Source organism: Rousettus aegyptiacus, unplaced genomic scaffold, assembly GCF_014176215.1.
Source record: "Rousettus aegyptiacus isolate mRouAeg1 unplaced genomic scaffold, mRouAeg1.p scaffold_m13_p_1, whole genome shotgun sequence".
In the NCBI taxonomy this organism is placed as follows: Eukaryota; Metazoa; Chordata; class Mammalia; order Chiroptera; family Pteropodidae; genus Rousettus; species Rousettus aegyptiacus.
This window is the reverse complement of record NW_023416284.1, coordinates 82,497,545-82,511,122: the sequence shown is the minus strand read 5'-3', so window position 1 is coordinate 82,511,122 and position 13,578 is coordinate 82,497,545. Positions and strand designations below refer to the sequence as shown.

Here is a 13,578-nt window from a genome sequence, read left to right as displayed (position 1 = left end):
ACCACCCAGTAATATAGACTGAGGATTAAGGTATTCGTGGACCTTCTCTACCATTCATGTTCCCTACCATCTACAGGCATATGGCATCATAGAGCATTGGGATAGTCTCCTCAAAAATCCATACAAAAAAATTTGTCTCTGCTCCCGCCCTTCTCTGATCTAGTGGGGCAGTTTGGTCACTGAATGCAGCTCTCCTAAGGAAGGGATCATATCCTCTTGACTGTTTCCTGGGTTATGATTAAGACAAAAGTCGTGAGAGATTTTCTATATACCTATTTTGAAAATTTTGGATTTCATCCTGACCGTTCCTAGGTATTATTTTTTTCCCTAACAGCAATCCAGGGTGCTGCAGTTGCCTCTGAGTGACAGCCCCGGCAATGAGGGCTTGGAGAATTCAAATTTAATTCTGCTCTAGCCACCTGAATTCTCTTGCTAGACTACAGGAGCCAAGATTATTAGGATAATAAGCACTTAGTTTAGCACTACTACTCACTGAATTCCCTACAGGGTCCACATTGGCCAAAGTGGAAGACGTAATGGTGGATGTATGTAAGCTACATAAAAATGTCCATATCCTTTTGTACTTGGCCTGCCCTTACAGAAAGTCTGTGTAGGATATGCTTGGTAAGCAGGTAAAAATAGCTGCTGTAATGGGAACATCAGTTTTGTGGTGGTGGAGTGAGTGCATCAATGCTGGCACTTGGAGAGGAACACTTTACACCTCAGGAGGTACTGGGAAGGAAGGAAAAGTAAGATCCTTGTCTTTCAGAACCACACCTAGAGTTTTCCTCAGTAATGAAAGAACCTAGGTGTGGTTCTCCCAAATTTTTACTAGAGACTTTAAATATAACTTTTCTATCTGTCATTCCTGGCCAGAACACTGACAATGATTTGGTGCATGCCTCATAACCATACTGAGATATCTATCAGAAGCAGCGTAGGATGGCTTCAGCTCCTGTATCTGCCACACAAACACCTCTAGGTGTCTGCCCTCCCCGATTCTCATAGCCATCATTGTCATTTATGGTGTGGATGAATGCCACCTGGATGGTCGAGTGGGCAAACCAGACAGGTCGGACTGATTACTCTGAGGCAGCATCTCCAAAAACAACGACAAAACAGTTATGTGAACTAAGCTGTAGAGCTCTACAGCCATCTGGAAAGCTTTGTTGAGATACCGTCAACCTGTGCCTCCTTGGTAGACAGCCCATTTAAGGGAACCCAAGAAGTCGTAACCAACACTTTCCTGGACCAACATGTGCTCCACTGGGGCTGTACTTGTATGAAAGCCGGATATGAACATGTTGCCCTCCCATAAACATGGTGGCTTGCACCTTACGGCTGGTCATCGAAGACCCTAAAGTGTTTAAGGAAAAACAACCATAATCCTCATAAGACTGTGAAGAGCTCTCTAAAACGAGGCAAATCACGATTTGGGGAGGAGGGGTGTAAGTTCCTGGAGGGATAATTGGCATACTGTATACCTACATTCTACAGGCCCTACTATGAGAGCCATAGAAAGGTGGTAGGAAATTTGCCCCTGATGTCCTCTGAAGTGAGGTACTGAAAACATCTCTGCTCTGGAAGACACTCAAGTCAGCCCTAACTTGCTAACTAAGGTTTCATGGATAATGGAATTGCTCTGGATTTCCTCCTTGTGGGCCAGGACAGAGTCCATGCAATCATTAATGTATCCTGTTGTACCTGCCCCCCAGTCTCGCTATTGGTCACATTGATCAGAGTGGTTGATGGAGTGGTGTCCTCAGAGGGGCAGATGTTGGGAAAAAATTCTTGAAGGATCTTTTATATTTTGTATGTCTTGGGAGCAGACTCTGACTGCATTGGTTCTGCACTATCTTTTTAGTAATGTTGGTGCAGCAGACAGCCCCGGAGACAAAGATGTAGTGTGTTTTCCTTCAGACCTTAGGGTGGGTTTGCTTACAGCTTTGGATGACAGAGATGGGACAGGTGTGCTCACTGACCATTACAGAGATTTGGTTCCCCATGCTGAGGGTTCCTCTCTTGTAATGCAACTCACTGCATGAGCAATTGTCTCTTGGCCCTCTTTATATAGCCTGTAGGAATTGGGGCTCAGGTGACTGGTATAAACAAATGCTGATACTCTTGACAATTGATACTGCTTTGAGTAAAAAGTATTATTTCTCTAATGAGGGAGGAGTGTTGTATTTTTTTTTGTTCATCCATGAAAATGTTGAAAGCTAACTTGGTAGATTACAAATTGGTAAAATTTCAGACCCTTCCTGGTTCTCAAGGTTTGTGGCAAAAAAAAAAAAAAAAAAAAAAAAGAAAGAAAGAAAGAAAGAAAGAAAAAAAAAGAAAAAAAAAATCAACTCTTATTCCTCTGAAAATCCTTTATTTTATCTCTGCTTTTCTTTAAACAGCTTTTATGAGGTTAATTCACATACCAAACAGTTAACTCATTTAAATTGTACTGTTCAGTGGCTGTTTATACAGTGTTGCATCTATCACAGTCAGTTTTAGAACACTTTTTCACCACCTCAAAAAGAAACCCATGTCCATTAGATATTACCAACTTATGCACCCACCTCCATTTCCTTTCCTTCCCACTTCTTATCCCCCTCTCCCACCAGCCCTAAGTAACCACTCATTTGCTTTCTGTCTCTAAAATTGCCTATTCTGGACATTTCTTAGAACTAGAATCATATGTATATTTTGTAACTGGCTTCTTTTACTTAGCATAATATTTTCAAGGTTCATCTATGTTGTTTTATGTGTTGATAACTTCACTTCTTTCCATGGCTGAATAATATTCCGTTGTAAGGATATACAATATTTTGTTAGTCTGTTCATCAGGACATTGGGTTATTTCTACCTTTTGACTATGATGAATAATGCTGCTATAAACATAGGCAAGTTTTGGTGGAGACAGAAGTTTTCTTTCTCTTGAGGAAAAACCTAAAAGTGAAATTGCTGGGTCATATGGAAGCTCTATTTAACTGTTGGAGGATCTGCCAGACCATTTTCCAAGTGGCTATTGTACCATTTTACATTCCCACAAGCAGTATATGAGGGGTACGTACTTACCAACACTTGTTTATTTTAATATAGCCAACCTAGTGAATATGAAGCGGTATCTCATTGTGATGTGCATTTCCCTTGTGGCTAATGATGTTGGATCATCTTTTCATGTTCTTATTGGCCATTGGTATATCTTTTTTTGGAGAAATACCTATTTAGACTTTTGCCATTAATAAACTCTTGGCTTTTGAGTGTTGAAAGTAGGCCTTTTTATATTACCAATACAAGTCTCTTATTAGATAATTTGCAGAATTCCCATTTCACTTTCTAGGTGGTATCCTTTGTAGCACAAAAGTTTTTAATTTTGATGTCCACTTATTTTTCTTTTGCTACTTTTGCTTTTGGTGTCGTGTCTAAGAAACCATTGCCTAACCCACCTACATATTCTGAGAGTTTTATACTTTTAACCACTACATATATATCTTTGATCCATTTGAATTGAATTTTGTATATGGTATGAGTTAAAAATTCACCTTGCTTCTTTTACATATGGATATCCAGTTGTCCCAGCATCATTTGTTGAAAAAACTATCCTTTCCCCCTATCGAATACCCTTGGCACCCCTTATCGAGAATCATTTGCTCCTAGGTTTTATTTCTGGGCTTTCTAGTCTCTTCTGTTGGTCTATACATTTGTCTTTATGCTAGTTCCACACTGTTTTGATTGCTGTAGGTTTATAGTAAATTTTGAAATTCACAGATGTTAGTCCTGCAACTTTGTTGTTTTTAAAGATTGTTCTTCCTTTTGAAAGGGATATTCTAAGTCCCTTGCAATTCCATATGAATTTTAGGATTAGCATGCCAGGATCTACTAAGAAATCACCTGGAATTTAGTAGAGATTGCATTGAATCTTTAGATTAACTTGGGAAATATAATAATGTTAAGACTCTTACATCTCCTGATCTATAATCATGCAGTCATTGTCTTTCCATTTTAATTAGGTCTTTAATTTCTTTCAACAATGTTTCGTAGTTGACCTTTCCTGTGTAAAAGACTTAGACCTCTTGTTAAATTTATTCCTTTTTTTTTCTTTTGATGCTGTAATAAATGGAACTGTTTTATTAATTTGATATTTGATTTGGTCACTGCAACTGTGTACAATTGATGCACTATACTACTGTATACAATTTATTTTTCTATATTGATTTTCGTGGCCTGTGATCTTACTAAACTCCTTTATTCTATATCGATCATGTCATCTGCAAATAGATAATTTTACTTCTTGCTTTTAAATCTGGATGCCTTTTTATTTCTTGCCTAATTTCCCAGACAGAACTCTATTACAGTGTTGCATAGAAGTGGAGAGTCTTGTTTCCAATGGGTTGGGGGGCGGAGGATTCAGTCTTTCACCACTAATGATGCTATGTTTTTTGGAGATTCTCTTTTGTAGGTTGAATAGTTCCCTCTGTTCCTAGTTTGCTGAATGTTTTAATTCTGAAGAAGTGTTGTATTTTTAAGAGCTCTTTTTGCGTCTATTGAGGTGATATGCAATTTTCCCACTTTATTCTGTTGATATAATGTTACATTAATTGATTTTCAGATGTTAAACCAAGCTTGCATTTCTGGATTAAATCCTTCTTGGTCATGGTCATTTTTGTATATTGCTAGATTCGATTTTCTAGTATTTTGTTAAAGATGTTTGTGTGTATATTCATAAAAGATACTGATCTCTAGTTTTTTTAATGTCTTGGTTTTGGTAACACTGGTCTCATGGAACGAGTTGTGAAGTGTTCACTTTTCTAATTATTGGAAGAGTTTATGAAGAATCGATGTTAATTTTTTTATAAAAATTTGTTATAATTAACCAGTGAAGCCATCTGGTCCTCTGCTTTTCTTTGTGGAAAGTTTTTTGATAAAAATTTAAGCTTTTTCTTTGTTATAGATTTGTTTGGATTATCCTGAGTTTCAGTAGTTAAGTGTTTTTCTTGGAATTTGTTTATTCAACTGAATTATCTAAATCATTGGCATACATCTAAATCATTGGCATACAGTTGTTCATGGTATTATATTTCATTTTCTTTCTGTTTTATTGATAGTTTTTGTTACAACTGGTAGCTCTCCCTCTCAGTTTCTTTTATCCGTTTTTTACCTCCTATGTATGAGCCACTTGTTCCTGTTTCTTTTCATGTCTTCTAATTTTTTAACTGGCCATTTTAAGGTTTTGTGTTGCATCAGCTCTGGATACTGGTTCCTCTTTGACCTCTCCAGGAGTCAAGTTCGTTGTTATTTCCTCGACTAGACTATTTTAGTGGTCTCTTTCCACTATATGGTATAACATTTGATGTGACTCCTATTGGGCCCAGCTTTGGGTGAGCACATGGTTGCCCTTCGATGACAGTGGTTTGAGTAGGGCTCTCTCTTTGAGTCTTTCCCTGATCTTTCTAAGCTTCTGGCTTGATTTCATATTGCATCTAACCTGTTAGACTCCACTCATTACTCTAAAAGTTTTTGACAATGCCTGGTGAATAAATTGCTCAGCATTCTGATACAATTAAACTTAAGCAGAGGTAGTTTTTTGAGGGCAGTCATTGAGATTTGTTCTTACCCCAGGAAGGCTCTTCTTAGCTGTCTCTTTCCCTGGTTTTCCCAAATGAACTAGCTGATCTGTGGTTTAGCTTATTGCTCTTATTATTTTCAAGAACATCCTTGGTTTAAAGTCCCCTCATACCATCTCAAACAAAGTCTGTTATTGTGGACAACAGATCCCTTTTTTTATGGATGACCTCTTTCCCAGGCATAATCTCTGAACCATTAGTCTGGGTGCCAAATAGGTTGGTAGCCTCTGGTCTTTCATCTCAGCTTGCATCTCCCAAATTTGAAATTGGGCAAGAGCAGTCAAAGTCCCCAGTATTTTTACCCTGCTACTCCTGGGGTAGAGAGCCTCCTGATGAGTAGAGGCTACGTGGAGGAGAGCAGCCCCTGGCCTCTCATACTCACCTGGAATTTTGCTTCTTTGACTTAAGAGTAGGAGAGGGAAAATGCTGGTGGCTTGTCTCTCCTGGTGAGCTCGGAGGAGTGAGCTCCTGTTACTCTGAATTGGGGAGGAAGGAAGTACATCATGGCTCAAAAGTTACAAACTATCTCTGTTCTTATTGTGTGTTAGTAGATTTTCTTGAATAAATATTTCTTCATTTGCTCTACTGCCTTAAAACAATTTTTGGAGAATTTTAGTTTTTTGTTTTGTTTCATTTTTTAAGTAGTTTCATCAGCTTTGCTTATTTGGTTCGGAAATTAATCTACAGAGTCCTTATACTGCTTTTACTTTTTAAGCATATATTTTTTTCTAGATATAGAAGTCTGAATTGACAGTTTCTCCTTCAGTGGCTTGCCAACTGACTTCCATTGTTGTGGCCCTGTATGTAATGTCTTCTCCCATCCTCTACTCACTGGCTGGTGAGTGTTTTCCTTTTTAAGTGATCATTGGTATTACGGTTTATGCGGAACGCCTACTTTCATTTTGAGAATCTGGAATTTTGATACATGCTAAGCAGAGGGTGACTTTGTGACCAGCCCCCAATAAAAATCCTGGACACTGAAACTCTAATGAGCTTCTCTGGCAGAAAACACTTGCATATGTTGTGACAGCTTGTTGCTGGAGGAATGAAGCACGCGCCCTTTGTGTCTCCACTGGGAGAGGACCTTTGCAAGCTTGCAGTTGATGTTTCCCTTATGTACTTTATCCCTTTGTCGATTTTGCTTAATGTCCTTTCACTGTAATAAATCATAGCCGTGAGTGGGACTGTATGCTGAATCCTGTGTTTCCTCCTAGTGAATCATAAAGCTTGGGGGTGGTCTTGGGTGTCCCTAATATACCAGCTGTTACTTTCCACTGGCCTAGTATAATTCAGGAGGAGTTTGCCGAGAGCTTGAAGGTTTGATATGTTGTTTTGGGGGCTCACCCTTCCATGGGGCCCTTCTGTCTGTGATCTCCTTAGATTTCTAGTCACTTTGCACTCTGTCAACTCCTGACTGCCTTCTGACATCTGAAGCCCAAAAAACTGCACTTTCTTTCTGAATTTTACCAGCAGCAGACTGGATATCACAGAAGCCATTGGGTTCCCTTATTTCAGGGATCCAGTCTCCTCAGTTTGGGGCTTTTGGTTTATTTCCAGTGCCATCAAATAGTTGTTTATATTATTCCTCTGTTTCTTGCAATAGAACTACCTGCCTGTTTCTTAACTAGTTAACAGCTATTCTTAGTAGTTAAGGCCACTTTTTCCTGTTTTTAATAGGTAACACAACTTTCAAATGGATGGTGGAAAACCGGTCTTCTTCATCTAAAGAGCATGTTGCTTTTCTCAAGTCCACCAGAATTGTTTGATATAAGCAAGGTTTATTATTATTATTATTTTTTTCCATAGTGATGCTCTGTTGTTCCAAATTGTCTAGCCGTTTGATGTAAGACCCAAACCTGAGAAAAGCTTTCATCATTGCTTATGGTTTCAGAGTTCTCCTGGCAGCCTACTCTCACTGTTCTGGGAGGAAGCAGAGCAAGTATTAGCAACCAATATGACTGCTGACACAGTTATTGATGATGATACAATATGACAAACTTTTCCTGCTGTGATTATTTTACAACTTTGGTCTTTTTCATATAAGCAAGTATGTTTACATGCCTTGTCCTGATACTTTATGTTGGCTGTTAGGTATTTTAACTGCAACAGTGGCAGAGTTTCTCTTGCTTCCTTCTCTTACTGAACTCTTAAACCAGTTTTGATTCCACATGGATTTTTGTTCCCGTGTTAGTGAACCTTTTTTGTCCATCCTTTTCTTTCTATCTTCAGCATATTCCCAGGCCTAGAGATACTGAAGTGTTCTCTGAGGTAGGTAAAGTGGGTTAGAGATTTGGAATTATCCTTTTTGATTAATTTCACTGCTTCACAAGCCATCAGAGGACTTCGTAATATTAAGGAAAGCCTGGTTTTACTTATTTCATGTTTTGTTTTTTTTAGATTGAGTTTTAGAAGGAAATTCTAACCAAAAAAACTTTGGTCAGTTTACTGTGTCACTGGTAGTCAAAGAAGGTTGTTATGATTTGGATTGGATTTGCAAGCATTTTATTTCACATGTCATTGTGGGTAACCTTGTAAAATAATACCTAGGTAATATGGATGATATTTTCATGTCTTCTTTTTGTCTTGGTTTTTAAAAATCTTAGTAGAACTTGTCTGTGGTTCTATATTTCAAGAGTTTGCATTTCATAAAATTCTTTGCATTGAAATTTTGTAATTAGAAGTACATACCTGCATATATATTTTGTGATAGTACATTGATACTGGTTTTCAAAAAGTTATGTTGGCGGAAGAAGGGAGTGAAAACCCAAAGAAAAATTTATTCATGTGTCTGTCTTGTAGTTTTCCTCCCTCACCACTATAATAGTACTATGGGAATCACTTATGCTTAATATTTCAGTAAAAAGACTTTTTTGAATCCAGGTAATGCCTGTTTATGGGATATTAATATATTTTAGCCACTCATAACCAGGAATCAACAGGACCTTTACGTTTAAGCTTTCAAAGAGTAAAGGACATCTGTTCTTGAATGGGGGAGGGGATAAGAGATGGGGGAATGTGCCCAGTTTAGTCTGAAGTTGATATTTAGAGGCTTGTGGTGGTTATTGGCCCAAACCTTCCCACCCTCTGTATAGTGCCAGTGTGACTGATATAAACCTGCCACTTCAAAGTCATATCTGTTGTCTCCTTGTCAGTCTTATGTATCTTGTCAGCTTGCAAACCATGTCCCCCACAAGATTTATTAGGTAGCATATCTACAACCGAATGTTCTTTGCTCCTTCACAGTCTAATGAGTTATCAAACTAGGACCTGCAGGTCAACTCAAAGAATGGTTTTTACATTTTTAATAGTTGAAAAAAATCAAAAGTACAATATTTTATGACACATGAAAATGACAAAATCCCAATTTTGGTGTTCATAAATAGTTCGTTGTTTTCTTTTTAATGTTACCTTATTTAAGTGCCAACTGTGGTTGCTTTTGTGCTAACAGGGCTGAGTGGCTGGCAGACAACCTGGCCCTTGTAGCCCTTTTCATAAAGTTTGCCAACCCCTGATCTAATGTGTCCCGTGTTCTTGCCTCCTTTTAGTGTCTAAACAAAGTCTGACCACTGAGTACACAGAAGACACAGCACTTGCAACCACTGCAGCTGCTGAGTTGGTCCCTGTTGTACCTCCTTCAGGTTTCCTCAGACAGACAGACAGACAGAATGAAGAAACGAACAAATTGGTTGGGGGAACTGGCACATGAAGGTTCCAGGGGTATCAGCCCTGGAGGGGAAAGACACTTGTCCTACTTTCCCAGACAGACCCCTGTTTCAGCTTTAAGGAAATGGAAGAACGGAAAATGAGATGCTCTGTTTTATTGTGCTTCAGGTTTCTGGAATGGAAGTAGATTTAGAAAGAAAATAAGTATTAAACATAGTTTTATTTTATGAGATTATATCTTTATCCTTTGTATTTGAAACTTTTAAATTATTTCTGCCATGAAATTTATTTGCATGGAATTTTCCAGAAGTACATCTTTTACTTAAATTGAGATACTTATACCCATGTACATAACTCTTCACAAGCAAAGGAACAGGGGAAAAATCACTTTCAAAGCTCTCTGTGCTATATTATGGACTGTCTGGACTCATATGCAAATCTGACACTACTTGCTGACTGTGGAGATCTGTTAGGCATGGAATCTGCAGTTTCCTGAAACAAGGCCTTTATTTACCCTTAATCTTGTTTGAACAGGAGCAATAATGTGTATTTTATTTTAGGCTTTTCTGTACTTAAGGACTCTAATTCTCTATAGCCCAGGTAGATATATTGGAGTGTTTTGGGTTGGTTTTGTTTTCATTTTGAAAGTAGGAGAAATGATGGGATGGGGTATTCTCCCATGGTTTAAAAGTGTCTGTAGTTTATTCAGTTCGCTTCTGTTCTTTTGGAATTAGATACACTGTCATGTCATCTTACCTAACCTATAACTTTGCCAGAAATTTGTTGATGTTCTTGATAATTGGTGGGCTTAGACCTTTGTGTCTTTAAAGAGTTGTATGACTGTAGGCCTCAACGTATAAGGTACGGAGGTATAAGCTGTCATTGGGAAAGCAAGCTAATGGTTTTTATGTTAACTGGAGAAATAACAGATTCTAAATATTCCTCCAATATCATGGGGAAGATTATATCAAATATATTTCATTTATGAGAGTCATAGATTTCCCATTTACACTTAGGATATTAAGGTAGTAGAATTTGTCACAGCAATAATGTTCTATGGAAAGGTTGTGTGAATTCATAAATTTGATATGGGAAATATTCATCCTCAAATTCAAAGACTAAAAGTTGTTAGCATAAAATTAGTTAAAACCAAGATTTAAAGGTAAATAACCTGACCGTTCTAGACTACTTTATTACCAATAAAGCATTACGATTTCTGTTGACCTTTTTAATTTTAACTGAGTGCATCTAAAGCAGCCATCCCCAACCTTTTTGGCACTAGGGACCAGTGCTCTTGTGAGAATCTAATGCCTGATGATCTGAGGTGGAGGTGAGGCGGTGATGATAGCACTTGGGAGTGGCTGCAAATACAGATGAAGTTTCTGTTCACTCCCTGCTGTGTGGCCTGATTCCTAACAGGCCATGGACCAGTACCATCCATGGCCCAGGGATTGGGGACCCCTATTCTAAAGGATACTTGCAAAACCAGTCACGTTTCCTTGGTGAGCCAGTTCCACACTTTAGAAGGCTCTTAGCCCTTCATAGCTTAGTGTACTTACCATAGCCAAGCTATTGCTTGAGTGCTTGCTGTTGGTAACCTAAGGATGACAACGCAAAAGGCTGTAGATCACTAGCAATGTTCCAGTTGTGACTGTGAAAACCAACTCAGATGGTCAGGGCTTAATGTAAACATAAAGAGCCTCCTTTGAATTACAAAAAAAAAAAAAAAAAAAAAAAGCTCTATACTCAATGCAAGTGTATATACTCTGAACATAAAATTTTAGCATTTTGACTTAATTTTAAGGAAATTGCTAAAATCCCATGTGTTCTGTTACTATTCCATTTTCAGATGCTTTGGCTCAGGGAGAAGATCATTTTCATTATTAATTATGGTTTTTATTATTTTGATGTTTTGTTACTAAGCTTGTGTTTTTTTTCTTTTTAGATATTACGTTTATACTTTTTTCTTTTCTTTTATAAACAGGTTGAAAGGATTGTTGACAAAAGGAAAAACAAAAAAGGGAAGACAGAATATTTGGTTCGTTGGAAAGGCTATGAGAGTGAGGATGACACTTGGGAACCAGAACAGCATCTTGTGAACTGTGAGGAATATATTCATGACTTTAATAGACACCATACTGAAAAGCAGAAAGAAAGCACATTAACCAGAACAAATAGGACCTCTCCAAACAATGCTAGGAAACAGATTTCCAGATCCACCAACAGCAACTTTTCTAAGACCTCTCCTAAATCACTAGTGATTGGCAAAGACCACGAGTCCAAAAACAGTCAGTTATTTGCTTCCAGCCAGAAGTTCAGGAAAAACACAGCTCCATCTCTCTCAAACCGGAAGAATATGGACCTAGCAAAATCAGGTATAAAGATACTTGTGCCTAAGAGTCCCATTAAGAGCAGGACCGCAGTCGATGGCTTTCAGAGTGAGAGCCCTGAGAAACTGGACCCTGTTGAGCAGGGTCAGGAGGACACGGTGGCGCCAGAAGTGGCAGCCGAAAAGCCGGTTGGAGCTTTATTGGGCCCTGGTGCAGAGCGAGCTAGAATGGGAAGCAGGCCCCGAATACACCCACTAGTGCCTCAGGTTCCTGGCCCGGTGACTGCAGCCATGGCCACGGGATTAGCCGTTAATGGAAAAGGTGAGTGTCCAGGTGAGTGGCTCAGTGGGCATCATCTCTGTCAATGGCCACAAACTATTACTTGGCATAAGTAAGTGTTCCTTCCTTCAAGTTGATTCTGTTTTAGAGGGTGGGGAACCTGCAGAGTCAGTTTCTAACATATTTACTATAACCTTTGAGTAATTTTGCCAGCTGCTTCTTTCTTTGAAGCCTTGGGGATTTATCTCTTAAATCAGCATTACCTATCCCTACTTAATTGTCTACCCACAAACTACCACCATGTTGACGTGCTTTAAACAACAGCTCACTCTAAATAAGTTATGGTTAGTATTTTTTTTTTACAGGAAGTTTCTTTCCGAAGCCATGTACCTACCTTTATACATCTTAGACACTGTATTGATTAGAAGTCATGACCCTTATTTTGCTAATGTATTCAAATAACCAGAAATCAGTTGAGGGTTTGCCTGGTAGAGCCTTCAGGACTTGAATTTGTTTTTTTGTAAATAGCTGTTTAAATCCCTTTGTCCTTTTTTCAGAGTGGGAGTCTGTTAAACACAGGTGGTATTTTCTGTTTTATTTTTACCCTTGTTCCTGGATTCTGCAGCTTAGTTAAGTGTACCATGACCTCCCCAAAGACCACACTTGGGAATTAGCATAGACAACTTCCTTCTCTCCACTTTCCCATGTCTAGTTAGCCACCAATCTGTATAGATTCCATTGTGTTTCTCTGTTAATAAGCTCCATTCACCCTTCCTCACTATAGGCCCTGATGACTTCTTACCTGTCATAGCTTTCTAATCGTTCTCCATGCTTCCTGCCTTTTGACAACTCCCATCTATTCTTGGATAGGCGAAGAGGACTCCAGTCTCCAATCCGATTGTACCACCATTGCCTCAGCAGGTGTGCTTTTGAGTATCTCTGCTCAGCACTCACCTGCCTCTCTCACTCCATCTCTCTGTGTCAGTACTCCTGCCATCCCATCTGCCAGGAGCTTCATGCCTTTCCTGTTCCTCATTCACCTCATCGGCTCTGAATCTTCCTTTTGGTACAGGAGCCACCAGTTCCTGTGTCCTTTCATCTCTTGTGATCCTCTTACCCTCTGTTACAGTATTGTAATTGCCTCTTTACCTGTGTGCCTCTCCCTCCATTAATGCTTAGTAGACTAATATAAAACGAAATAAAATGACGTTGGTTTGTTTGGGTAGCTGGTTCCCTCTAAAGAGAAATATTATCTAAGACACTAACTATCTTGCTGTGGTGCCATCAAAGTTTTGGCCTCATCCCTTGTATGGCAGTGAAGAAGAATATAAACTAAAATATGGGACTTCAGCATTAGACAGTAAATTGCCATCTTGTTAATGATTTTCAGATACACACTTAACCCAAATACTCCTCCTCTTCCCTTACTACAAAGGTTTCTCCTTTACTTATGTGTAGAAACTTAGTGAGCTCATTTACAGAGTAAATTTCCCATGTTGTTGCCTGGCTCATTGGTACAGTTTTCTCTTACCTTGTTGCAGATGAAGGCCCATAGAGGTTCAGAGGTAAAAGAGACTTTATAAATCATCTAGTTGCATGCTCTCTTCTACAGGTAGGGAAGTCGAGTTCAGAGAGACTGTGATGTTCAGACGGAACTGAAGGCAGAGATAGAATCAGAACATTTTTCAGTT

General features: G+C 38.8%; 1 protein-coding gene across 3 annotated transcripts in view; it reads left to right on the top strand.

The window, feature by feature from the left end:
- Positions 1-13,578, top strand: part of CDYL (chromodomain Y like) — a 162,925-nt gene that overhangs the window by 74,523 nt on the left and 74,824 nt on the right. Inside the window, exon 2 of one of the 3 annotated variants that reach the window (XM_016126802.2) lies at positions 11,263-11,929. The exons of 1 other annotated variant lie outside the window; for it this stretch is intronic. In XM_016126802.2, coding sequence (XP_015982288.1) covers positions 11,263-11,929 — 667 coding nt within the window. Of the gene's footprint in view, positions 1-11,262; positions 11,942-13,578 lie in introns of all 3 variants that reach the window. One more of the 3 variants, XM_016126801.2, reaches the window with a different exon arrangement.